This window comes from Rhodamnia argentea, chromosome 6 (assembly GCF_020921035.1).
Source record: "Rhodamnia argentea isolate NSW1041297 chromosome 6, ASM2092103v1, whole genome shotgun sequence".
In the NCBI taxonomy this organism is placed as follows: Eukaryota; Viridiplantae; Streptophyta; class Magnoliopsida; order Myrtales; family Myrtaceae; genus Rhodamnia; species Rhodamnia argentea.
In genome coordinates this window covers 7,137,968-7,164,524 of record NC_063155.1, presented here as the reverse complement: position 1 = coordinate 7,164,524, position 26,557 = coordinate 7,137,968, and the positions used below count along the sequence as shown (strand labels likewise).

The window sequence follows — 26,557 nt, the reverse complement described above, 5'->3', positions numbered from 1 at the left end:
CCATGCAGCTTCTCTAGAAAACTTGAACGACGTGCCACGATCGCTTTGGGAAGAAGGCCACAGTGGCGACGAAAAACTTCACGAAGTCGGAGCAGCTGTACGCACTTGCACAGTGTATGCCGGACTTGACAGCATTAGACTGTTTCACCTGCCTCCACAGTGCAAGTATACCATCGCCACACTCAAGGCCAATTCCCTTCGTTACATATGTATCCATATTTTCTTCAACCATCTAAAGGAACTAAAGTTATGTTTGAATTCTTCGTTTACACACCGTTTTTTTTAGCTAACTTCTGTGGCCACCAAACACATGTAGAACTCTCTTCACAGAGCAATGACATGGAGTCCTTGCTGTGCTCCTGGATGGTCTCAAAAGCGAGGTGGCTGACGAGGCTGCGAATGATGTTCTGAGGGACGAAGAGGTCCCGGCACTTAGGTTAGTGGGCGGCGAGCTCGGAGACGGCCCAGGCAGTGATGGCCTGGACCTTCATGGGTCCCTCCTTGAGGATTTTGGCGAACACTTGACAGACGTCGGCATGGAACATGTGCTCGACACTCTTGGGGGTCGTGGCCGAGAAGGCCGATGGCGCGCGACTTTCTCCTGGCCCTCGGACTTGCCCTCCTTAAGGAGCCGTAGGAGGGGGCCGACGCCGCCTTCCTCGAGGATGAACTTGCCGAAGCCGTCGTTGTCCCTGGTGAGGGAGATGAGGGAGGCGGCGTCGGAATGCTCGTCAGAGCCACCCGTGTGGAGGATGGCGATCTGCTCCTAGATGAGGCAAAGGATGGGCTTGTTGGCGGCAATGGTGGGGAGGCCGGCGTAGGCACCGTTGGCGCACTCGTCGACGGGGGCAAAGACGCAGAGGTGTCGCTGATGGAGTTCTCGAGGAGGGAGGAGGTCTTGCAGAAGGTGATGGCCTGGGTAGGCGAGGGGTGGGGAAAAAGAAAAATAAAAAAACATATAAGAAAAGGAAAAAACAAAAACATAAAAGGAAAAAAATTAAAAGAGTAAATGGCGAAAATGCCCTTCAATTAGGCCTTTCTTTAAAACAAGGGAAAATGACACGAATAATCCATGAATTTTGACCTAATATGTAATGTGGTCCATGGACTTTTAATTTGTTCAATGTAGTCCATGAACTTAAGCCCAATGTGCAATATGGTCCCTAAAATTTTGACTTGTTTAATATAGTTCCCGAACTTTTAGTATATGTTCGATTTAGTCCCTAGACCATATGAAAATGTTCATTATTGTCCCTAGTCTTAAATCAATGGAAGAATTACATTGAATATTTTCATATAATTTATGGACTACATTGAACATGTAACAAAAATCTAAAGACCACATTGAATAAACTAAAAGTTCGGAGATCATATTTAACATTAAGTTAAAGTTCGAGGACTATATTAAACAAATTTAAAGTTCGAAAATCGTAATGCACGTTAAATCAAAATTCAGGGATTATTTATGTCATTATCCCTCGAAACAATTTAGACATTTCCGGCGCTTAATTGAAATAAAATCCATTTGAAATCTTTATTTGATAAAATGAGAGCACTTCGAGTCTTTTTTTTAAATTTTCCCATATTGATCAAGAGCCATGGAAACCCAACAAAACATAAGTATTCTGAAATTCAAGTCGGACACCGGCGCAATGTCACATCGAAGGGATGATTTACGTGATTTTTTTTTTTTTGGTCGGAATTTAAATGATTTTAATAAGCCAGTTTCCGTTAAACATTTTTTGTTTAAATTTTTCGAACGCGAATTTATGTCGAACGCGCTGTAGATATATCCACCGTCGAAGCTTAAAGCAGCTGGCTTTGGATTGCCGGCACATGGTAATGGATTCACTCTCTTCTTGGACTGCCACGCTCTGCTGCTCTCCCTCACGGAAAATCAAGAATCCCTCCTCCATCGCTGCGAGACCCAGCTGCGGGAAAGATTCGATTCCGTGCCTCCCCTAGCGTTTCTGAGACCACCCAATTGCCTCCCAAGAACCGTTCCGATTCTTTCCCGCCCCCCCTTTTGGTTTCTCGGAGACAGAGACCACCTCCGTTCTTGGAACCAGAAGATCGCCGACGTTGTTTCTTGCTGTTGCCTTGTCTGGCGTGGGATCGATCCTGCCTAAGCACCAGGTTCGTCTGGATTTACTTCTTTTGACGGGGTTGGGGGGGGTGTTTAAAGTGAAGAGGTTTATTTGATTTCGTTGGTTTTTGCCATTTGGGTGCGAATGATATTTACTTTGATGATCTTTTATGCGCGAGTTTGTTTTCAACGTCCTTCTTATGAATTCGATGGGTCCTTGCGTGAACAAATCGGGCCTTGGGCATGTTTCCATTAGGATCATCGGCCGGTAAGTACGATCGTTCGAGCGCTTTAATGTTCTTGATTGTTGATTTTCCTTTTCTTGGTACCTGCGGATTCGACCCGACGCATTTCCTCTTTGGGAGGAAGGCCGTGGATGTGTTCTCTTTTTATTGTTCACGGTCGTGTTGGTCCGAGATACTCTCAGTCTCAGCCAATAGCAATGATGCTCGCCGGTGAAGAATCTGTGTCGAGCTGTTGGCATGATCTTGAAGGTCCGTTTGAAAAATGTTGCTGCAGCTAATGCCCCCACTGGCGCCCACGCGTGCATACATTTGCTCTTGACTTTGCCGTTGTTTCTATTCCGCTTTCGTTGGCTCTCTGCTGTTTCAATATTACCTCGTATTCCTCGCAATATCAGAATTCTTCCACTGCTGATCTGCTACAGATGCTTATTGATAGCTCCTTTCCTGTTTTAGCTTTCATCTACAACTTACTGGGGGACGTACACATCTACTCCACACATGGCTCAAGATAATTCACCAAGTGCCGATTCACCTCGCCGGCGTTCTGGCCTCTTGCGGGATCAGGTCCAGATAGTTAAGAGAAAGGACTCTGATCGCTTTGAGATCGTTCCGATCCAGGAATCACTTTCATTTGAGAAGGGTTTTTTCATATTTATCCGGGCGTGTCAATTGTTGGCCCAAAAGAATGATGGGTTAATATTAGTTGGAGTAGCCGGTCCTTCTGGAGCTGGCAAGACCGTGTTCACCGAGAAGGTGCTGAACTTTATGCCCAGCATTGCTGTCATATCAATGGATAATTACAATGACTCCAGCCGCATAATTGACGGCAACTTCGATGGTGAGTCCTCTATTCATCCGTGTCGGTTTTGGGTTTATCTTCAATTTTAAATTCCTCGGAAGTTCTTGGGTTCCACTTCAGCCAGATTCCAAAGAGTTTTAGGAGAGATAGAAGGCACAAACTCAAAATAGCTAGGATTTATTAGGTTCACAGAATGTCCACTTTCAAAAGAGAGTACTTTTAATACCGAAGAGAAGTATCAGCTATTTAGAGGTAGGAGGATTAACAGCCACTTCGAGATTGTTAGCTGTCTTCCAATCTTAAAGAAACACTGATGTCTAGGAATGGGTTAGCTTTTCCGTCAGGAAGAGAGCTTCCTCCAAATGTTGGCACTGGAAAGAAACAGAGTGTTGGCTTGTGGCAAAGATCTATTAGCTTTGTGGGCAAATCTTCATGTGGCAGTTGATCAGTTCAATGGAACCAACCAGGTTAGTGAAGAGGAGCCAACCAAGTCCAACTTGGCAAAAATGTGTAAAACTTGATGACTTGGTGTATTTTATTTAGCATGAGAGGAACACACAATGCTCCCAGATACTTGCGTTTTGAGTTAATTAAGGCATTATTTTGCCAGCTGCCCTGGCTTTTGAGTAGGTCAGTGACGTAAAGCGGCCATTTTCCATGTATTTTTGTGATTTCTCTGGTTTAATTCTCGGGCATTGTAAGCCTGAATGCTTAATATTCACCCGTCACGTAGGTCTATTGATCTTCTTTTCATCCCTAAGATCTAGGCTTCTTTTTTCTGGAGTCATCTCTCTTTAATAAGTATTTCATCTCTTCTAGATGGGGCATGACCATTTCATCTCTTCTAAGATCAGTGCGTGTCCCTTCCTTCCGTAATTGTTTGATTTTTAATATTGGATCGATCTTTATCAAAGCCTGAAGGTTGAAACATGTCAATTTATGAAAGCTTTTTCTACATGATCTGGTTACGTAACTACTTTAATATTCTTCCTTTCTTCGCTTGCCTTATGCGCCAGCTATGTTTGTCACATATCTTCATTTTGATTTCCTTTCATGCGTGGTCTTTCTTCTGCCTAATTCCTTTAGTCATCTACAGGCACTCTAGGATATGGTTCCCTTATTGGCATCTTATATGTTGAAAATACTACTTATTTCATGAACTTTGCTAAATGAGAGATGAGGGATAAATTCTAACAATTATATTTGAAGCAGATCCTCGCTTGACGGACTATGGCACATTGCTTGAGAATATTCATGGTTTAAAGGCCGGGAAGCCTGTTCAGGTTCCTATATATGATTTCAAGTCTAGCTCGCGTATAGGCTACAGGTTATGCACATCTCTCTAAATATGGAAAGTTTTACTTACTTCATTGGTAAAAAAGAAGAAAGATTTACCTGATGAAATTTGAAAACTTTTGTAGAATACACACTAAAAATTGCTGCTTTTCATCTACTTGTATCATTGTACATGCATTACGCAAAAAAAAAAGTGACATTATGCTTTTGACAGGAATATTGAAGTTCCCAGTTCTCGCATTGTGATTATAGAAGGCATTTACGCCCTGAGCGAAAAATTGCGCCCTTTGCTTGATCTTCGCGTCTCTGTGACTGGAGGGGTTCATTTTGACCTTGTCAAACGAGTTCTAAGGGATATCCAACGTGCTGGTCAAGAACCTGAAGAAATCATTCAGCAGATATCTGAAACGGTTTTCTTGCTTTCCCTGTGTCAAGAGTTTAATTAAGTAATGGGGTGTCCAGTTGTCTGCTGATTATTATTTTCAGTTTTTCACCATTGATGCATCTAACCAAGGTTTTTTCTCACTGCAGGTGTACCCAATGTACAAGGCTTTCATTGAGCCTGATCTTCAGACTGCGCATATAAAAATAATCAACAAATTTAATCCTTTCTCTGGATTTCAGAATCCCACTTATATTCTCAAAGTTATTGTCAAACCTTTTCTATCTGGAGTTTGCAGTCTATTTTCACATTTCTATCAGATCGAGACTTGCTTCTTTTCCTTTTTCCGTATTTTAATTCATACCTTTTATTTAGCGCAGTCAACGAGGACAGTAACAGAGGATGAAATCAAGGCTGTTTTCCCTGGAACATATTCAGAGAGTGTCGAGGAAACTTATGATATATATCTTCTACCACCTGGTGAAGATCCAGAAGCTTGCCAATCATATCTCAGGATGCGAAATAGGGATGGCAAATACAATCTCATGTTTGAGGTGGGATAATATAAGGTTAAGCTTCTTGCTATGGTGTCATATTTTTCATTTTTTTTCTTACTTCTGGAGATATGATGGAAAACCAAGTAAAACCTGCCTTGCAAGCCTAGATTCAAATAACAGCTGCCAAGTTTTTTCAGAACGTAATAGAACCTTAAATCAGACTTTTCTCTAGTTCCATTCTTAGGCAGAAAATCAGCAAATGATTGTCACTTTAGCTCTTTCGAAACTTGCGATCCAAGTTCCAGATTTTAATCTCTTAGAAGTCACTTGGCATTGCGTTCCAAAATGTTATCGTTGTGTCACAACTCTGATAAAAATGACCTCTGCTGCAAAAGTTAAGTAATATCATTAAAGCATTTACCAGGATATTCAGTAAAACCAGCATCTAGTTTCCCGCTCAATTCCCATACCACTCTCTGAAAATAAGTTTCTGATTAGTTCTTGGTATAGTAGCTGCTAACTAAATCACCTTGTAAATTTCAGCTATTCAGAAAACTTCTTGAAATTGGTACTTGATCTAATGTGAAACCGACATTTGGGCTTTTTCCATAAGATACTGCAAGTTATGGGAGAAGTGTTGATTTGGAGTTCCTCTAGGAAATTCATTAGAGAACATGTTTTAAATAAAAACAGAGGCAATGGTCAGAGGTTGTTTTAGTACAAAGTGAGTTTGCAAATTATCATCATGATCTAAAGATACTTTTCACTTTTAGCTTGTCATTTTCTTGAGGGTCCATTAACTTCACGGAAAATAAATGATTTGGGAAACATTTTCCAAAAAATGAGTTGTTATATTGTTTAGAAAAACTAGTCACCAGAAAATGTTTTCCGTACTGACAACAATTTAAGGCTAAACATTTTTGTGGATGATGAAAATATTTTTCCTACGATCATTTTTAAGTAAATAATTTCCAAATCTCGGGTCCCTCACCCTTAAAATTACATCCTATTGGTCTTTCCTTTGGAAAAGATGCAATTTAGATTGTTCTTTTTTGAGAATGTTTTGGTGGGAACAGGTTAAAATGTCGATTTTGGTGTGGAAACAGGATTCTTTTCAAGAGCAAACACATTGAAAAGGGTTTTCATTGTATAAGATCCATGGGTTTCTGGTTAACAGGCTACATTCTAGTCCTTATATGCTGCAGTGTCTGTACTTGGTTCTAAGCTTTGAGTAGCCATTCTGTGAAAGGAAGTCGACAAATAATGTGTGACAAAGTTTGCTAAAACCAATGTCAAGCAACCATATGCATCATATTTACCTTATCAACACTATTCAGAGGGTAATAAAGACGTTTGTCTAGAATTGGGGATGGGAGATGGCATCTTCCATGGACAACTACATGGTAGACCAACTACTTTGGCTTTTTTTGGACAGTTCAAAGACAGTGTGTCTTTGCCTAATCATGACTTAATCAATCTAATGTCCTCTTCTGTGCTTCGATGAATTTGATGTTGTTTGTATCAGGAATGGGTTACAGATAGTCCATTCATTATATCTCCGAGAATAACTTTTGAAGTTAGCGTGCGCCTGCTAGGAGGATTGATGGCTCTCGGCTACACAATTGCATCCATTCTGAAACGAAGCAGCCATGTCTTCTCTGACGAGAGGGTGTCTGTGAAAACTGATTGGCTGGAACAGCTTAATCGCAAGTATGTTCAGGTATTGTTCAGCTGGTCCAGTTAGCATACTCCACTTGACATTTGTAGCCATTTTACTGTGTCAGTGGCTTATAACTTTAGATTCAAGACTATCATGCATTTCTTTCCTTGTTAATTTGAATTGAAAGTAACCCTGTACACTAAAAGAATCCTCTAGCGTTTGACAAAGGACAACTTAACATCACTGAACCATCAACCAAGATGTTCGGTGCCTTTTAGACCCGAAAACAACTTTCCTGATTTGTATATTTTTTCACCTATGAAAAATCAAGTATAAATGAATGTAAAGCCATAGCACTCAGAACTCATAAGTGTGGAGAGCTTTGTTTTTTGGTGTCCTATCGTGAAAATTTTATCGTGTATATACAAGTTGTCCAAGTGTATTCATTGAACTAGTCTATCTTGTTAGCAAGTTTGCGTCTACTAGCTGCTTCTGTTTTGATATTTGGAAGGCCAACGGCAAAATCTTTCTGATCTGGTTGTGAAGGTACAAGGACGTGACCGTATGTATGTCAAGGACGTTGCAGAGCAGCTGGGTTTGGATGGTTCATATGTTCCACGCACCTACATAGAACAGATTCAGTTGGAGAAGCTTGTCAATGATGTTATGGTATGCCTCTTCTTACCTCTCTGTAGGTTTGATCTGCTTTCTCCACTGATGATTGAGTTTCTTTGTAGGCATTGCCAGACGATTTGAAGACAAAGCTTAGCCTAGATGATGATCTTGTTTCCAGCCCCAAAGAGGCGCTTTCCCGGGCTTCTGCAGATAGGAGGACGAAATACCTTAACCGGTATACGCTCGTTAACCCACAATACCAGATACTGCCCTATTAAAAGCTAGTATAGAGCAAGTTTATATGGAGGAGCTTACATGTCCTTGCATCATTTAGAACAGATTTAGCATAGCACCATCTTTATTATGGGAAGTTCAAGCGATCTTTGCTTAAATTCTGTGTGTATTCCTTTCAGTGGGATGTCTCAGTCTTTCTCCAGTCAGAAAGACAAGAACATATCAAAGTTGACCAGACTCGCCATCAACAATAGAAGGTTTGACGGAAGAACTTTAGAATCGCCTGCAATTGCAAACCAGGTAATAATGATGAAAATCTGAAGGAAGCTCACAATTTTGAACCACCATCTTCTCACATAATTTTCCGCTTTTGTAACCTGTAACGATTTATCATTATTTGTTCTGTGGTTCCTCACCAACATATTTTGCTGATTTTGGGCCCCCATCCCTTGCAAGCAGTCATAAGGTTAGTTTTTTACTCGCATGTGACTGGATACAGGGAGTCATTACTCAACTATCTGAGCAAATATCCACGCTCAATGAGAGGATGGATGAATTTACATCTCGTATCGAAGAGCTCAATTCCAAGTTCAACGCCAGAAGAGTTTCAGCTAGTCAACAGAACTTAGCACCGCAGGCCGAAGCCTGCAATGGATCCGGACCCACTTCTCTTTTTTTAACTGGCTTAGGAAATGGGTCTTTGACTGGTTCTTTGATGCCCCATTCTTCATCCTCTTCCCAATTAGCTAAGGACACTCCACTTATGGAAGAGGTATGTTTCCGGGTCTCGTCTTTAGGCACTTAGTTAGGTGCAGTAGATCCAATTGACCAGGCATGACATTTACTTGATTGAGATATTAAGGAGAGATCTTCTGATATTGGAGATGATAATTGGCCTTATCTTTTCTGGCGTAGCATATGCTATAACCTCAGAGTATGATATCGAGTTTATCTTCTGAAACCCTGTTTTGGACGAACTGGTGACATATTCTACTGCGTAAAATTTGTGGAGCAGTGTTGTGCCATGTAGAATATCTTCAAAAACTAGGCGTGCCTTTATGGTGAATCCCAAAACTTTTAGGGGAGTTTACAGGACCAATAAAATACCAGAAAGGGCCGTAACCTGTTGCCTGTACAATTTCATTTGGCACAAAGTTGCGCGGATAGTTGTGCAAAACAATGTTTGCTCGTTTCTCTGGTTGACAGGAGGGATGTTGAACCATAGTCCAAGAGATAGTGAGTCCTGTTTGTGTTGAATAGGTATGTGAATTCATGCAAGTTGATGTACTCCTGGCCTGATGAAAATGGAATATTCTTGTCCGAACAGAGGCTATCACTTGAGGAAGATTGAATCGATCTCTCATTTTTAATCATTTCAACATGATTTTAGTTCATATGTTAACAATGGCCGTTTGTTATCCTTGCTTTGTTCTCCCAATGGCAGATACAAGTCATTGCTCGATCACAACGCCAAATCATGCACCAGCTAGACAGTCTGAGCAAACTTCTACATGAGTTTTGGGGAGAGAGGACACGTCAAGCAAGAACAAATGATGCAACCATGATGACTGATGCCGTCACTGTCCCTATTGTGCTGACTCTAGCTTTCGGCGGCCTAGGTCTGATTCTGTTCAAGACCTTGACCAGGCAAAGGTGATTCCACCGCTGGATCTTTTTTCTGCATAACTACAATGAAAACCGATACCCTTTTAGATTTTCTATCTGTATGTTTTTAATTTTCTTTGTGAGGAAAGCCACCGATAATCCCTGTACAGGCATGTCCCCGGGGGGGGTGGGCATGGGGGTGGGGTGGTTGTGTACTGGATATTGTAGATTTTCAGCTTCATCTGTGATACAGGGGTTTCTAGGACCATATAGTCAAAAGCAAAGACTATTAAGACATCATAGCAAAATAAACAGCAAACTCCTGCAAGTTTTAAAAGTGGTGCATGTACACGAGACATATGAATCAGTGAAGTTCATTCTTGATGAAGCTCCCGTCAATGGGGCAAAATTCATGCAATTCACATTGAAATTGTCAGTCCACTACCGATATGGAACTGGTTCATATCTTGCATTTTAGCAAACCTATTCCTAAAACAACATTACTTTCGGATTTCACTCGCATTCAACGCCGATCCCTCTGATAATGGGCAAGTTGACGGCCTGATTTCACTTTGAAACATCGGTTCAAACCGGAAATCGGGAGGGACATTATTTGATCTCAATCCTGTTCAAGAAACACGAACACGTATGGCACTCTCTCGCTCGCCCTTCCCTACCCCATCCCCCCCCCCCCGCATCTCAACAAAACCTCCGGAGATCGAAAAATACATTCACATCAACATTGAATCGATGGGTTGTGTTTAGCTTGCATGCTGATCCCTTCTCACTAAAGTTAAGTATCCAATGAACATGTTGCTGCAATCCACCCGATCACCTTTCTAGTCTTTACTTAACATTGTGGCCTTGGACCGGGATTGGACCGGGAACACATATCTGTCCCCTGACCAGGATTCCTGCGTTATTTAGTAATTAAATCTGCTAACCAGGATCTCCGGCATGCTATCGTTTTAAGAAACCAGCCCGTAGTCTCTGCATCTCCAAGGCAGCAAATTGCTAATTCTTTGGAGGCAAAATGATGTCGCAAGAATTCATTTGCATTCCTGTTCATGACACACCGAAAGGAAATCCCTCATACTGATATTGTTGTACCAGTTATTTTGGCACCTGCTTTAGATGCGCATACGTGAATTTATAGATGTGCCGTGGCACCACATAAACTGCAGAGATCAGTAGGCTACACCGAACAATACAATAGCCAGAACTAGCAAAGCAATGAGCATAAAGAAGCAGAACCCCAAGTATGGCCACCTTTTAGAAAAGAGTAGAGGTAAGTTCAGATACTTCTGTTACAACTTCGTCATAATCAGCCTTTAATTTTTCTTGCTCTTCTGGACCTAATTCACCCTTTGTCGGCTTCGTAAGTACCAGAACACAGCATGTTGGCCTCTTCGTTGCTCCAGCATTTGCTAGATCCTGAAACCATCAAAAGGAAATAGGATAATAGTTTCAGAGCTAGGAGAACCAAAAGTAAAAACAGCCGATTAGGTGAATGCGAACTAAGTTTCGAGGCAATGGCAACCTGTTCGCATCATGTGTGCTGATGACTTCACAAAAACCTAATCATTCAGATCAAAGGATGACGTGAACTTACCTCCTTCGAGGGAACATATATATAGGGGATATCATTCTCTTCACACAAAATGGGGACATGAGTGATCACATCAATCGGTGATATGTTGCCAGCAATGACACATAATCTGCACAATGCAAAAAGAAAAGGAAAGGTAACAAGAAAGATGAGCGATTCTACTCAAATACATAAAACACAAACTCAACATAACAAGAACAATCCCCAAAGGGTTTGTGCAAAGTGTTCTCTCTTTCCTTGGCGCACACTGCCAAAGAATGTAGCACGGGCAATACCACTGTAACTTGAGAACTCAAATGGTACATTTTCAAAATCGCCTTGATCACATAATGACGGAAGAATCTTCTTACGATTCTAAGCTCTCCATCATGGCATTTTAAAAAAGTCAGCAACACAGCTCATTCGCATACACAGACCACACTTCTGTTCAAAACAAACATTCTCCTACAACTCCAACACATATTTCGCCCTGCTGGAGCTGATAACATCACCGCGTAGCACTATTTATATGCCAAACTCTTCATTTAGTATCCCAACTCACCACTATCCAGAGACCCCAAACAAACATTTGAAAAAGAAGAATAACACGGACCCAAAATGATAAGTCGGTATTAAGCAATAGTAGAAAACTCATCTAACAAGAAATTAGAAGGACGTAAACGGGGTTCCAATAGTTTCACAGGAAACAGAAACTAGATGCAAGGATGGTGCAAAGAGAGCTGATGCTGACCCTTTGTGACCACGCCTGATGCTCTTGACCACCTCCTTCACGCCTCTTTTTAAGCATTTCTGTTCGGCAGCTGCCAGTCAAGACACAACATTCAAATTAGCTCGCATGCACATGGATTCCATCAATTTGATGGTACAAGCGAATCAATGGTCTCCGCAAGGCAACATAGCATCTCCAAAGTAAAGCCTTGAGAAAGCTGGACCGGATAGCTTTTGTTACCAAGCGTAGACAGAGGCATGCTAAAGTAAGGTCAGAATAAAGAAGAGAACGAACAAGTTCCAGTGAAATGTTCCCATGGAATATTTGGTTCGAAAACCCTGCATCATGGCCAATCCATTGAACAAAAAAGAAAGAAACAGAAGAGGAAGTATTTGATTTTCTTCCTTTGCCAAGCAAAATTTGGTGTTTTTACGTAGTTTCTGCTGACGAACTACAGCTCTTCTTTATCAAGCTCGCAGTTCCAACATACCACGATGCTCCTTCCAGGATCAAAAAACGAGACATCAAGACAGTTCAATTGCTTATTTTAGTTAAAATCGCGACGGATGATGAACAAGAATTTGCTTCTTTTTCATAAAGAGATTCTAATCAAAGCGAAAACCCAACATCAAAAGGGAAAGAACAATCAGAAACATCGTTTGTAAAATTGCCCTGTCATTCGAGTGTCCAAAGGGCAAGAAAAACCGAGCGACACGGAACATATTGATGAGCGGAGAGGCGACGAAAACGAATAGATTCGACGCAGGAATCCGTGAGCGTATATACGTGTTCGTACCTCGACGCACGAGCTTGAAGGTCCGCTTGCACAGCTTCTTGCCGGCGAGAGGCTTGGCAATGGGAGCCAGCGACAACTTCTTCTTCCTCTCCTTCTCCTTCTCTTTCCGTGCTCTCTCAGCTTCGCTATCGCTTCCCATATCTCTCTCTCTCTCTCTCTCTCTCTCTGAACTCGGAAGAAGCTCGCACAATCATAGAGAAATCGCGCGGGGGAGGGAGACTAGGGTTTTTCACTCAAACCGGTCCGGTAGAGCGATTCCGGTTCGCTTGGTAAAAGTATTGGTTCGACCGGTCGGGGGCTCTAGCACGCCCACGTGCCTATCATATCTCCGCACGCACGGTTTCTACAAATTACAATTTGTTGTTACATTTTTCTTTGTTTGTTCTAATTATATCCTATCCTATTCTTACTTGCGATATCTCTCGCTCAAGCATCCTCACCCCCAACCTCTGAGAAGGCGGGAAATCGAACTTTACACCACCCCTTTCCCAAATGAGAAAGATGTCCACCGGGACAACCACAGTGGTTTGTTGTTACATTTAAGAATACAAATAATGTATTTTCTTTCACAAACTAAAAAGATCATTTTTCATTTGAAAATGACATTTAAGATGAAAAGTGACATAATAGTATTTATCAAATCCAAATTAAGATGATAATGACAATGCATGCTTTCCTTTTCTGTTGTATACCTATAGCTTCATCCCACCTCTTTGGTGCTATGTGATCATTATTACCCTTTTATTGAATAGAATAGGCAAATAACGATGTTATGAAGCATGAACAATTCAAACATCCTCATATCGGGGTTACGTCGTTAACAAGTCGGTTCAAAAATATTGTGCGAAGCACAAGTCGACGACGCATGACTCGAAACTCCGATGATTCACCTTAGGCGCGAGACGCTACTATACGACCCTACCCGGCGGTAGCCATCCAAATATGACATGAAGTCTACTTTTCCCACCATCACCCCCTTAAATTAAGAGAAAATATTTTTCTTCTTTTTATTTTAAGGAATACCCCCGAATTTTGTATCCCAGAGTTCGGACGAAGCGGTTTAAGGACTTTACTCGGGTCCAAGACAAATAATGATGTTATGAAGCATGAACAATTCAAACATGATTCCTTACCCAAAAAAAAAAAAAAAAAATTCAAACATGATTTTTCATGTAGTGTCGTATATCCCTTAAAAACTCACATTTACCTTATATAGTGCTTTTCTTACATGAACAAACAAGGATTATAACTAGATAAGGCTATTAAACCCTTTATTAACCAGACAAACATGAAGTAGTTATTTCAAAGGGTCATATTTTGTGAAGAAGAATTACCAAAAAAATTATAAATACAAAATCTATGGCAATTATGCTAGTTTAGTCCTAAACTTTTTTTGGACAATTGATTCCAAAATATGTTGCATTTGTGTCAATTCAATCTATCCGGCCAATTTTAGCCGGTTAGCATTGACGTGGATGCCGACGCTCATGTAGCTAAATTTTAATAGCATTTTAATATTTTTTGACTTTTTTTTGTTATTTTTAATATTCTTTCTTCTTTTTTTTTCTCTTTCTATTATTAAAATATTATTATAAATTGGCCTCATCAATGCCAGCGTCCAAGTCAACACAGCCATATGAAGATGCAGTTCTTGCTTTTATTGCCACCCTTTTGGTTCTCTTGCTCTAATGGTTTACCTTCAATGGCGATGCTTTTGTGGTCATCCTTTTGGTTCCAGTCCAACGCTTCATCTTCTAAGAACCGGACATCGCTATTGATGATTACCTTTTCAGTGATCAGGTCATACAACTTATAACTTTTAATTGTGTCACTATAGCCAATGAAAATACAATTCTCGCTTTTGTCATCCAACTTTTTCATCTGTTCATCTTGTATATGGGGATATTCCATGCACCCAAACAATAACTTTGTTGGCATTATTTGTCTTCATGCTTTAGGAGCTCTCCCCATCAAATTGTTGTAGCTTTTGTCTTCATTTTTCTTCATGCACATGCTAGCATTTAGTGAGGTCTTCTCAGAGAGTTCGTCATTCTTGAGTTCATGCAGCCCGCCATAAATCATGCATGTTGATTTCAATTTTGTCTTCAGGGAGGGATTGTCAACACAGCAATCAATTTTATTAAAAATTTTAATATTCAGTTCATAAGTATGGACATATAGGACACGAAATGAGTTGAGTAGAAGACTCAACTAATTTTCTCCCGACAATGATATCTCTCCTCTTTGGGGAAATTGATGAACGCATGCATTCGACTGATGTTCTTGTGACTGCGTCAAAACGAAAAGGCTCTCCCTCTCCGAGTTTCAGCCTTTCTTCGCTTCTTCAGCTTCTAGCGAGGGGGCAATTTTACCTAAATATCTTCCTCCCCCACACGCTTTCATTGTTTTTCCTTCCATATTTTTCTTATTTGTTGCTTTACTCTTCCGATTTAGATGTAGATTTGGAAGCTCTGCTCTTTCAACTTCACAGATCTAACACTTGGGAGTTTTTCTCTCCCGATCTAGTTCTTGATCTACATGTTTTAATGAAAGATTTTGCTAACATAATAGTCTTTGGATGATTGTAAGAATAACGGCATACTGTGGGCCACAAAATTTTGAAGGAGTGGACTTCCCAACCATTTTAATTATTTTTTATTTAATTTTTGTGACTCGCAACATGCTATCAATCTTATAGTAGATAAAAAAACTGTCATATAAGCATATTCCTTTAATGAATAACGACTCCATCTCTAGTTTTAATGGTGGTCACGGTAGCTTGGACGTCAGATATGTGCTCGTTCGATATGTTTTTGCTGGAAGCTTTAATGTCTTGCAGACTTGCATTGGGCTCTCTCTCACAAGTGTTAGAATTAAGCTTGTTCAATATATTTTTCACCGTCTCTGTAGGGTAACGGTGTTGAGGAAGCCGAACTTGGGTGCACAACATGTAAAGGAAAAATTATAGCTGCGGATGGACATCTCGGCGTGTGCTCATTGTTAATGATGATGTATGATTCGGTGATTGACCCGCCAATCCTTTTGCTTGTGTGTAGTCACATATCTGTCCTTGAAAGACGAGCGTGCACTTGCCTCTACCGACCATGCTATGATAATATACCTTGATTTTTGGATTTTGGTTTGTTTTGCAAATTTTATACTTACACAAATGCAAGATATAATAAGAACACAATAAAGCTTCAGCACAAATGTCATGCTTTTATTCAGCATTATTGGGTGATCATCCTCATGCCTTTGATGCACCGTTATCATATCATTACGGCCTTTGAACCTTTTTTATTTTCCTTGAGTACACCTTTCTCAGAAAGGTTGTTCGTTATGCGGCCTTCGACATTTAGGCGAGCCCCAGCTCAGAGACTGGATCAATAAAGTTGGCATCCAGAGACGCAACGTAAGTAAACCCACGAAAGATTTGAACTCCGGTGACGACACTAACGTTGTTGTAAGGGCCACCGAGGGACACGTTCGCCAGAACCGTCCCGTCTCCGTTGATCCTCAGCGCCCTATGCGTGAAGGGCGCTACGGTCTCCGTGAAGGTAAACTCTCCTTCCACGGTTCGCTTGATTTTGCTCGCGATGGGGACGTTGTTCAGCAAGGTCTGAATCCTGTTAGCACTCGGGCCAGTGAGGAAGAACTTCTTGACGGTGCCGCCGACGAACTCGGTGATGAGGAGGTAGGAGCTGTCCTTAGCCACGGCGACGCCGCCAGGACCCGAAAGCCCCCTGGCCAACACGGCAACCTGTCCGGTCCTCGGGTTGAAGCTCAGTAGCCTTCCGGTTCTGTCCCCATTCAGGATGGCTTGGGTGGCATTGCTGATGCAAACCAAAGAAGTAAAATTGCCTTAACATCCTGGTGTTTTGTGCTAGCATAGCATCGTCACACTATTATTGAGCAATGGACGGTTACGCTAGCCGCTTCCTTTCAGTGTACTTAGAATTTTCTCAGTAAATATGGTGTGCTCTCGCAGGCTAATAGTTCATACCTGAGTACATATCGGGAGCTAGCATCTGTGAAGTAGACTAAACCGGTATTAGAATCGACGTCCAAGCCATCACAGAAGCGGATCGCTGCGCCTCCTGCGGAAGAAACGAGCCGGGTCGCTCGTCCTCCGGAAGGACCGACCACGTAAAGCCCCAAGTAAGCATCACAGATGAAGAGAAACCCAGTACTGTTGAATGCAATCCCTACTGGCCTCCCACAGATCAACCCCACCGTGGCATCGGCCGTCGCGTTTCTCCCGTCGCAGAACGTCTTGTTCCTAAATCATCCCGAAATGCACAAGAAAAATTACCTAATTAGTCCAGTAGATTCGTGCTGTTAATACCCACTTCTTTGGACATTGCTTTTGATGATCGAGTTTAAGCCCGAGCGCGTAACATTCCAGTACATATTGTGTATATACATAAAACCAGATGTATGAATTGGTACGTGTATTCGTATACTATACGGTTGAGAAAATCAAATATAATGAGCGGGCATAATATAGAAGTAGCCACTTTGGTTCGAGAGAGAAAAATTACCGGGTTTGTGCGGTGTAGGCGAAATCAATGAAACCGCGGAGAGGAACGTGTTTCACAATCCTACCATCGGAGATGCCGGTGTAAGGTCCACCTCCGAGGCGATCAAAGGCGATAGATTCGGGGCCGCCGGTGCCTGGTGGCAGTGAGAAATTATTTGTGTAGCTGGGCAGGGCGATTGCCAGAGGCATGGCGAAGAGAAGGAAGGCGGCGACGGCGATCATCGTGACTGATCTCAAGCTAGAAACGACCGCCATGTTTTTGTAGCTTCGGTGTTTTTGGATGAAGAGACAGAGCAAGTGCATGAGGGTATTTATAGGCTCCACGAAGGTAACACTGATGCCGCTTCTATTGAGCATTTTCATGCACGAGATCAATTAAGATGAGTAGGGTGGGCGGATTAGTGTGTGGCCCAAGTGGAAACCTCAAGAGAAGGGATCGACCATATGAAGTTGACATAGGGAAGGGTAATTCCAATTCAAAGGACAAGTTAGGTGTGCATCGGGGCAATGACTTGAGCGCTACGTGGCAAATCCTGGTGAATATTGATTGAGAGGGCTATATTGAAATTTTGTGCTAAGGTTGTCACGACCTAAAAATCCGGGTTTTTAGGCTAATGGATTATTAGGTCAATTATTCAACTAACCTAACTCGGACTCTCCCAAGTCCATACCAAATTGCAACTTAACATGCAAATATTTGAATTGGAGTCGCCACTAATCGTTTTTTGATAGGTCGATTAGAAACCTAAGTAAATTAGCGGGAGAATTAAATTACTTCTACGAACCGGAGATTCTAAGTCCGGGGACTTGATTACGCTAGATTACTCTAACGCCCTTTCGGTACCATTTTATTTCATGAAAAATTTTTGTCGAGCAACATTAATTGATTTTAACCTAAGTCACTAACAAAGGTTATCATGCGAATGCACAATCAATTAATTGAACATCCAGAAGTCAAGGTAATTGCGGGAAGCATACGCCAAGACAAATTGTTCTCACTTTTGAATTTTTGCTTTTTAATGGGATAAAGACTAACCTATATGCAATGCATGAATTTAATCTAAGATGCAAATGAATTAAATTTAATGCAAGGAAATCCTAAGCATGCATATGAAATTAATTTAACTACATGACTAACCTGGATGACATGCAATTAAATGTAACTAAAGTACAAATGATGTTACGGTCTAATTAAATTGACTACATGACGTAAAGATCGAGACATGCAACATGCAAATTCTACGTATTCCAAACCTAGCATGCAAATGATATGGCAAGCTTATTTTATTTTTTTTTGTATTTTCGGATTAATGAATGACCCTAAATAAAACTATGGCTAAAGATAATTATCTTACATATTTTAAGGTTCAGGTTTGCCTAATCCCTAACATATTAAAGATAAATTATTTTAGACATGAAAATCAATGTAAATATGCATGTTCTATCCTAGAATGCGAATATACATTAACCTATTCTAAAATTAAATTAACGTGCAAATATCTACATGATTTTAATGCAATTTTTTTATCTAAAAATGCAATGCAATATCTTTTAGAATTTTAAATATCACGTAAGAGCATATTCATTCTAAAGATATTATGCCGATCAAATCAATCAAGAAAGTGGATATCTCAACCAATTTTTGAAAACATTTCGCGAATATCTGAATCCAATCTTTAATCCGTAATCTTACGGTTAACGGTTGAATTCAAATCCTTGCTCGTGTGGCAAGTTGCGGATTAGGAGATTTTCCTAATCGATCACATTTTGAAAGATTTTTTTTTTTTTTTTGATATCTTGAGTATCTTGGATATATTCAAAAGATTTTTTTTTTTCGAATTAACCAGATTATCAGCAAGATTTCAAAAGAATATCTCAATCAAATCATAAGATTTATTCAGAATTCTCGGTTTCTAAATTTAACGTGCAAATCTTTCAATCAAGGTAACCGAATATTGAATCTCGCAAAACAACCTTCGAGATATGCAATCCTCACATTTTCAAGCACACAAATTTCCGAATTAAAGATATGCTGCCAATTTTAGATGCTTCAACTGGATAACATATTTGATAGTGCAAAATATGACATCATTCAAATAACATGCAATCGAAGCACGAAATCAAACAAAAACGAGCAACATAATCTTCGGAATATCAAATCAGGAGATATACCTAAATTCGAAAATTCACTTTCGGAATTTGATTTTTGCACTCGATTCGCCGATGATACTTCGAATTTGCCGTTAGCTCGGGGGGAATGACTCTCGCACGGATGAACTTGGCTTGGACGGGAGATTCCTTGGGTAAGGCGACGATGAGAGAACAATAGCTCTCGTTCCTCAATGTCGTGACCGCCTGCACCACGTATGGGCTACAATAGCTCTGGATGCTATCACCGAAGGTCAAGGATGACAATGGCTCCGGATCAGATTGTGGACGTCATGGCAATCTGGAGTAAGGCCAACGTTGCAGGACAGATGCGTTGGTCTTGAGTGCTTGGGAGTGAAATCAGACCTATTCTCTCTTCTTTTTTTTCTTTTGGGTTTTTTTCTCTAGCCCGTCTCTTTTATCTCACGAGGAATCCGAAGGCTCCCTCTCTCTGCACTCTCTAATCTCTTTTCAATGGACGAAGCCTCTCCCTCACCCTTCTCTCTCTCGCTCATGTAAAAGACATGGTGAAGATGATAAAGGGAGCAATCATTAGACGCCTAGGCGAGACTTTTCATGGCTGATCTCATCCTCTTTCTCACTCAATCTCTCGTTTTTTCTTTTCTCCGAGCAACCTCACTTACACCAAAACTCCCCCCTACTTTTCTACACTATAATACTGTGAAGCTCCCTCAACTTTTCTGCATTTCCCTTTTTCAACGAAGCTCTCCCCTTTTTTTTGACTTTTCTGCACACTCATCCTCCCCCTGACAGTTTATTGATGGTCCCTTTTTATAGACCCAAGAAAAATCCCCACAACCATTTAAGTGCCCGCGAGATCCCTTCATCGTAGGGATTCGGCAACCTTCTATAAACAACTGACTTTTTTTTTGCTCGAGATTTTCTTGCCACGAAAGTAGTGTTCAACCGCGCCTAGAATGATTTCGTGGATTGCCCAGATCACTTTTGATACTCCACAGTTTCAGATTTTTTCCAATTCGTTAGTGGAGAGAGTGTGAGTCTAACGGAAGCTTCGCGTTCCGTTTTTCTCTCTCTTCGAGAAATGCTTCTCTTCTTTTCTTGTTACGCCCACATTCATTATCATCATTTCCTCCAAAAATTCCACGCCCCAAAGATCCCATTATGTCGTGCAAACCTTTGCGATATTTGACCACATGGAGGATATCGGCTTGATTGATTTTCACATTCTTGCGAGCTAAATCCAAATTGAATTAATTTCATCCGATGTCGGTCCGACTCAAATGCAAATGTAAGTGCATGCTAAAATATTAATCTACATAATAACTATATGAAAATGATTTTGATATTTTTGCTAAGGACTAATGTTAGTCCCTAATTTTTATGCCATAAATAAGAATTCAACATTTAGGTGTCAACAAAGGTGTAGGTCTAAATCGATAGAATTGAAAGGTTTAGGATTGAATTAGTATCCATACAATAGATTTATAAAATGATTAGTTGCGACGTACTTGTGAAGCATAACCATGTGTACGTGGCCTTAGTAACCTTCAACCTCGTGTGTGAATCACTCGCGATTGGCCTAATTAGTTAATTGATGGAAAAATTGTTCAATTGATTATAAACATATTGTATGAATACTAATTTAATTCTAGACTTTCTAATTTTGACAAGTTAGTCCTAAATCATTGCGCGAAATTCCAATGTAGCGTGCGTTTGGTTTGCTTTTTGAGGAAAGTGTTTGGGAAAATGCAAAGGCCTTGGTTAAAGAGATTTTTCGAAATGCAAGTAGTGTCTAATATATTGTAATTTTTGAGTGCATTGAGAACAACTTTGGTTCAAACGGCATTTGGAAAAATCACACTCTATAAAGCATTTTTTTATTGGATTAAGCTAGGATGACCGTCCCACCAATTCTGATAGTGGGACGGTCAAATTGGATCACAAGTTCCTTTTGGTGAAATCGGATCACTTGCTGATCCGGTTTCATCAGTTTGATTGCTTTTTTTTTTAATTGTAAGCTAAAATGAGAAGACAAAATTATAAGACGTGGAATTTTGATCGACAAGCATATCACGCGAATATGTGGTGCGTATATGTTAGACGTGACTTTTGACTGATAAGAATATCACGCGATTATGTGTTGCATATATGTCGGATGTGAACTTTTAGCCGATAAGCATATCATGCAGATATATGGTGCATACATGTCAGATATGGACTTTTGGGCGACAAACATATCACGCATATATTTGATGCGCGTTGTTTCGTCATTTTTATCTTTAATTGTACGACCCTCTTATAATTTTTTCTTTTAATTTTAGCTTACAATTGAAAAAAAAAAGTTGGAAGTGAAAATGATGAAACACCAAAAAAATTTGAGGTCGGAATTGGATCGTTGTTGACACCTAATTTTTAATCAATTTATCTTTAGAAAAATCTTTAAAAATCCATAAAAATCCATAAAATTATAAAATCAACTTTGGAAGCCTTAGCCAAGCCTAAGGAACCATTTTTGAACAAAAAATATTTTTTGGTATTTTTTGCTTTTTTTATATATTTTTCGTATATTAGAAAAATACTCAAAATTAAAAAAAAAATAGTATTTGTGGCCAAAAAAGTATGAAAAAATATCCAATATTTTTATTTTAATTCCATATTCATTTTGGCCTTTGAAAAATTGAAAAATTCAATTTGGGGATGCATGAGTCTTCACAAACGCGAAACCAAATTGAGCCAAAAAATTCATTTGAGGCACTTCTAGTCTTTTTATTACCTGGTCCAAGTTTTGACATTTGGTTCTTACACCTTTAATTGCATTTTGGTCCAATAAATTTAAATTTTTGAGCAGTTTTCAAGTGGACCTATTTGCATTTTTCGATTTAGCCCTCGATTTTCAAATAAGGTCAAATTGGTCATTTCAAATGGGGATCCATACACAGATGAACCTTCACCCGCAAGTTTTTCGGCATTTTAAACATTTTGGTGAGGTCAAATTGACAAGAATTGGTCGTTAAGGGGCCTAATTGGACAAATTTTCTATTCGGGTCAAACTTGAAATTTGGGGCTTTTGTACAAAATTGAACCGATTTGATTCGAAGTTGACATTCCTAGATGAAATTCATATTGTAGAGTTCAATTTTAAGCTTAATTTCTTGAAAATAGAATAGATAGATAGTCAATTGGACCAAAAACAAGAAACCGGGTCAACCGGATCAGGTTAACCCAACCTAGTCAACCTCGATTGACTAGGTCAGCCCAAGAAGCCACAAACAGAAGCTTTCTGGAGCTTGTTTTCACTCACAGGCAGGAAACCAGCAAAGGGAAGGACGCAAAATCAGACTCCAAATTGGAGTACCCAGGTCATGATTGGTCACTGCCGGTTTGCCCATTCCCGTCCGGCGTCATCCAGCTGTCACGAGCACGTGGTACGCACATAACTGCAGATTGGATCACCTGTAATAGAATTGGGCATGGGCGCGAGAATTGAAAAATGGAAGGGGGAAGTATGTTTAAGGTTGAGTCGGTTGCAACAAATAAAAAACGGGAGCAACAGAATCAGAGAGAAGGAAGGATATAGAGAGAGGAGAAGGAGGAGAGCTCTGGGTAACTGGCTTTTCACCATTACAGGAGGGGGAGCTGAGAGTTTCAGAGGCGGATCCCGGTGAGTTCAGGCAACGCTACACCGCATCAACGACGTCATTGGCTTCGTCTCAGTACCAGGAGCACGCCGAGCCCACCAGTTTTTGCCGATAACCCCGAAACAGGTGAGCTCTATCTCGGCTCAACTGAAGCTCCATTAATGGTGTAGTCCGATCTATTAGCTTTTCCTTCGTTATTTTTTGTCCCAACTCATATAGAGCTCTTACTGATCATAAATCTACGGTGTTTTTGCGTTTTATCTGCATGAAAACCATTGAGTCCACCCCGAACCCGAAACTCATCTCGAGCTCGTGTGCTCATCTCGTGCAAAACCAATCCGAGCGAAGGTGCAAGTAAGTCTTCTTATCCAAGTTTGATGTTGTTTGATAGGTTAGATCGATCCATTTAACACACTATATGGACTCGTGTTAATCAAATATACATTTACCTCAATTGTAACATCCCATAAGTGTAACAGAAGATACGCATGTAGTCTCATGCATCTTGCACACTCCAAAATAGTCATGTTCATCCTCTCAGCGACACCGTTCTATTGAGGAATTCTAGGAATAGTCTTCAACCCAAGTATGCCTTCATGACTCAAATATTCTACAAATTCTTTGTTTGTGTATTCACCACCCTTATCAAACTTCAAAGCCTTAATCTGATAACATGTCTCTTTTTCACCATGGTCTTCTATATTTTAAACACCCCAAATACTTCTAACTTTTCTCCGAAAGAATAGACCTACGTCTTTCTTGTCACATCATTAATGAAAGTGACAAAATACCTCTTACCACCATGAGAGAGTTCCTGAGCCGATCTCCACACATCGGTATGGATCAACTTTAGCTTTTGGCCTTTACTCTGTCGCCCATTCAATTGAAAACTAATTGCTTTTTGTTTTTCGTAAATGTAACTCTCACAGAAATCTAACTCAACTTCTTAAAAACCTGGAAGCAACTTTATTGAGTGTAACCGCTTTACACCTTTTTCACCAAAATGTCTCAAACGATAGTGCCAAAGGGTAGACAAATTATCTATAACCATCGTAATTGCAACCATATTATTGATATTGTCCCCTAGAGAAGGTAAAGTGTACCCGTATGCTTTCCATTTGCTACTACTACTCTTGCCCCCGAGGTTATCTTCCACTCTCCACATCCAAAAGTTATTACTATACCTTCTTCACCAAGTTTACTAGTTGAAATCAGATTTTTCTTCAACTCGGGAATATATCTAGTTTCATGCAAAATTAGACGTCCTCCACATAAGATGTTCACAATCACAATTTCTTTTCCTAAAATCGGACACTTGTGGCCATTTCCTACAACCACTTGTCCAAAATCTCCACTAGAATAATCAACAAATATGTCTCTTTGTGAGGTGCAATGAAAAGATGCACTAGAGTCAACAAACCACTTATCTGTCGGTAAATCAAACCCTATAGACAAACATAAGTTCTCTATCAAAGGTTCATCACTTATCACATTAGCTCTTTGTTGTCATCCCGTTGCTTCTTTTTATAAGCTTCACATTGAAATCTACTGTGTCCCATCTAGTGGCAAAACCAACACTTATCTTTTGCAAACTCTCTCTTCCCCTTGGATTTTGACTTGCCATGCCCACTGAATTTTTCTCTGCTTTTACTTCTCCCACGATTCTGCACCGCTAGTGCTGTCAAAGACGTAGATGCCGAAAATTTATCTCCACCTAAGACTTTCCTTCACATCTCTTCATCCATGATACTGCTCACAAGATCGTCCGTAGTCAAATCATCCTCATGGTGCTCAAAATTTCCTACACCACGGTGTTGTAGCTTTTGGGAATGGAACACAAAAATAATAAAGCTTGGAACTTCATATCCAGATTTATGCTTGCGGATTCCAACCGACTCGTGACCTACTTAAAATTATTGATATGCTCTGCCATAGAGCCTCTATCAGATAACTTCATATTAACCAGCTTCTTTAGCAAAAATATTTGATTTGATGTGGACAGTTTCTAATAAATATTCATTAGAATATCCATGGCTTCTTTTGCGGTTTTTGCTTTCGCGATGTGGTAACCTATTTTTGTCGTCAACTCTAAATGAATCGCACCTAACACCACCCGATCAAGAATTTCCCATCCCGATTTTGCTATTGGATCCACTTTTGCAAGTTCGGATTTCCAATCCTCAAGTGTTGCATAGAGATCTTTCTAATAAAAATAGTCCTCTATTTAGAGTTCCACTATCTGAAATCCCGCCCATCGAACTTATCTATTCTTATTTTATCTTCCGCCATACCATTTGCTTTCAATCGAACGTCATCCAAAAATCTTGATGTTCTCAATTAGCCAACTCGAGGCTCGATACTAGTTGTCGGGAATCGCACACCAATTGCCGAAAAATAACTTAAGCAAACAATCTACACCGCAAACTACAATAATAGAAGAACATAATTATTAGAACATACTAAAGAATTTGTTATCAAAGTTCCCCCAAACTTGGGTTACGTCTCCGCACGGAGGCACTCTGCGAATCACTAATCTTTGAGAAAAGTAGGAATACAATTGATGATCTTATTACAAGATCGGGGCACAAAGAAAATTGAAAACATTCATAATGTGACGACCTAAATTTTTACCTATTGAGTTAACAAGCAGAATAATAGTAATCGGACTTGGATTATGGCACTAGTGGAATTGGGAGTTAACAAGATGGAAAAGTGAAGTTTATATTTGAACTTAAGGACGAAGTTTGGGGGTGATAATGATGGACGGCTCATATTTTATTCGATGGAAAAAAAACCCTTCAAAAGTGGGGAAAATACTTTCCTCATTTTGAAAAGAGGAAAACATTTTCCACATCTTTGTTTCCTCCATTCTTTCACACTTCCTTTCTTTATAATTATTTTTTTAATTTTTCATTATTTATTTATTTTTTAAAAAATTCAAAAAATTTCTTTTGTATTTTTTAATCTTTTTATTTTTTATATATTTCCTTTTTTTCTTTTTTTTCTCCTTCTTCCTCCTTCCTCCACCAGCTACTCCTTCCTCTGTCGACCACGGACCTTGGCAACAATAGCCTCTCGACGATCGGCCATGACAAGCGGGCCGACGAGCTCGGCTTCACCGGATCCGAATCGGCCTCGAGCAAGCGAGGCTTGGTCTCATTCGAGGCCGAGACCGGCTTGTGGCTAGCGACCGGCTAAGAAGAAATTAAAGAAGGAAGAAGGAAAAAAAAGAGAAAAAAATTTAAAGAAAGTAATTAAAAAATAAAACAATTTTTATTCAAAAAAATTAAAAAGTCGAATTATTTAATAATTATTTTTAGGAAATCAATTCCATGACAAATGATGAAAATTGTTTCCTAGTTCATTTTGAAGTCTTAACTAAACACTTGAAAATATCATCATTTTTCTAGAAAATAATTTTCCAGAAAATATTTTCCAAGAACATCATACTTTTCGCAAAATAAACGAAGCCTAGCCTAAGTTCAAATTCCAGTTTCAAATTAGATTAAGTGGCTTGGGTTTTTTTTTTTTTTTTTGGTCAAAAGATTGAGTGTCTTGGTTCCAACATTTATTTTTGTCCATAAAAATATTCCATGACTGAAACTGGACATAAATGGCTAACGGAAATGATTGAAACGCGTGGAGAAAGTAAAGTAAAAAGCTTACATTTGCGTTGGGAATGCTTTTTCCTTCTTCTAGGTCCATAAATGAATGCG

At 39.9% G+C, this 26,557-nt stretch overlaps 3 protein-coding genes across 6 annotated transcripts; 1 reads left to right on the top strand and 2 right to left on the bottom strand.

The window, feature by feature from the left end:
* Positions 1 to 1,821: 1,821 nt before the first annotated feature.
* LOC115742139 (inorganic pyrophosphatase TTM1-like) lies at positions 1,822 to 9,541 on the top strand. 4 transcript variants are annotated; one of them, XM_048280067.1, is made up of 12 exons: positions 1,822 to 2,136; positions 2,785 to 3,169; positions 4,343 to 4,457; positions 4,641 to 4,836; positions 4,958 to 5,071; positions 5,189 to 5,362; positions 6,831 to 7,025; positions 7,512 to 7,634; positions 7,703 to 7,815; positions 7,994 to 8,114; positions 8,314 to 8,586; positions 9,259 to 9,541. In XM_048280067.1, exons 2-12 carry the CDS (start codon positions 2,830 to 2,832, stop codon positions 9,469 to 9,471), a joined length of 1,977 nt encoding a protein of 658 aa, XP_048136024.1. In that variant the 5' UTR covers positions 1,822 to 2,136; positions 2,785 to 2,829; the 3' UTR covers positions 9,472 to 9,541. The 4 variants fall into 4 exon arrangements, with proteins under 4 accessions (XP_048136024.1, XP_048136025.1, XP_048136026.1 ...); XM_048280068.1 differs by lacking the exon at positions 4,958 to 5,071; XM_048280069.1 differs by having other exon boundaries at positions 4,958 to 5,362; positions 8,314 to 8,316; positions 9,341 to 9,541.
* A 912-nt stretch (positions 9,542 to 10,453) lies between these two features.
* LOC115742175 (H/ACA ribonucleoprotein complex subunit 2-like protein) lies at positions 10,454 to 12,734 on the bottom strand. Its single transcript, XM_030676306.2, has 4 exons — positions 12,534 to 12,734; positions 11,759 to 11,828; positions 11,032 to 11,137; positions 10,454 to 10,853 (listed from the first exon to the last, which is right to left on the bottom strand). Exons 1-4 carry the CDS (start codon positions 12,670 to 12,672, stop codon positions 10,692 to 10,694), a joined length of 477 nt encoding a protein of 158 aa, XP_030532166.2. The 5' UTR covers positions 12,673 to 12,734; the 3' UTR covers positions 10,454 to 10,691.
* A 3,125-nt stretch (positions 12,735 to 15,859) lies between these two features.
* Positions 15,860 to 17,328, bottom strand: LOC115741193 (protein STRICTOSIDINE SYNTHASE-LIKE 12-like). Its single transcript, XM_048280070.1, has 3 exons — positions 17,075 to 17,328; positions 16,537 to 16,812; positions 15,860 to 16,366 (listed from the first exon to the last, which is right to left on the bottom strand). Exons 1-3 carry the CDS (start codon positions 17,326 to 17,328, stop codon positions 15,889 to 15,891), a joined length of 1,008 nt encoding a protein of 335 aa, XP_048136027.1. The 3' UTR covers positions 15,860 to 15,888.
* Positions 17,329 to 26,557: the final 9,229 nt, after the last annotated feature.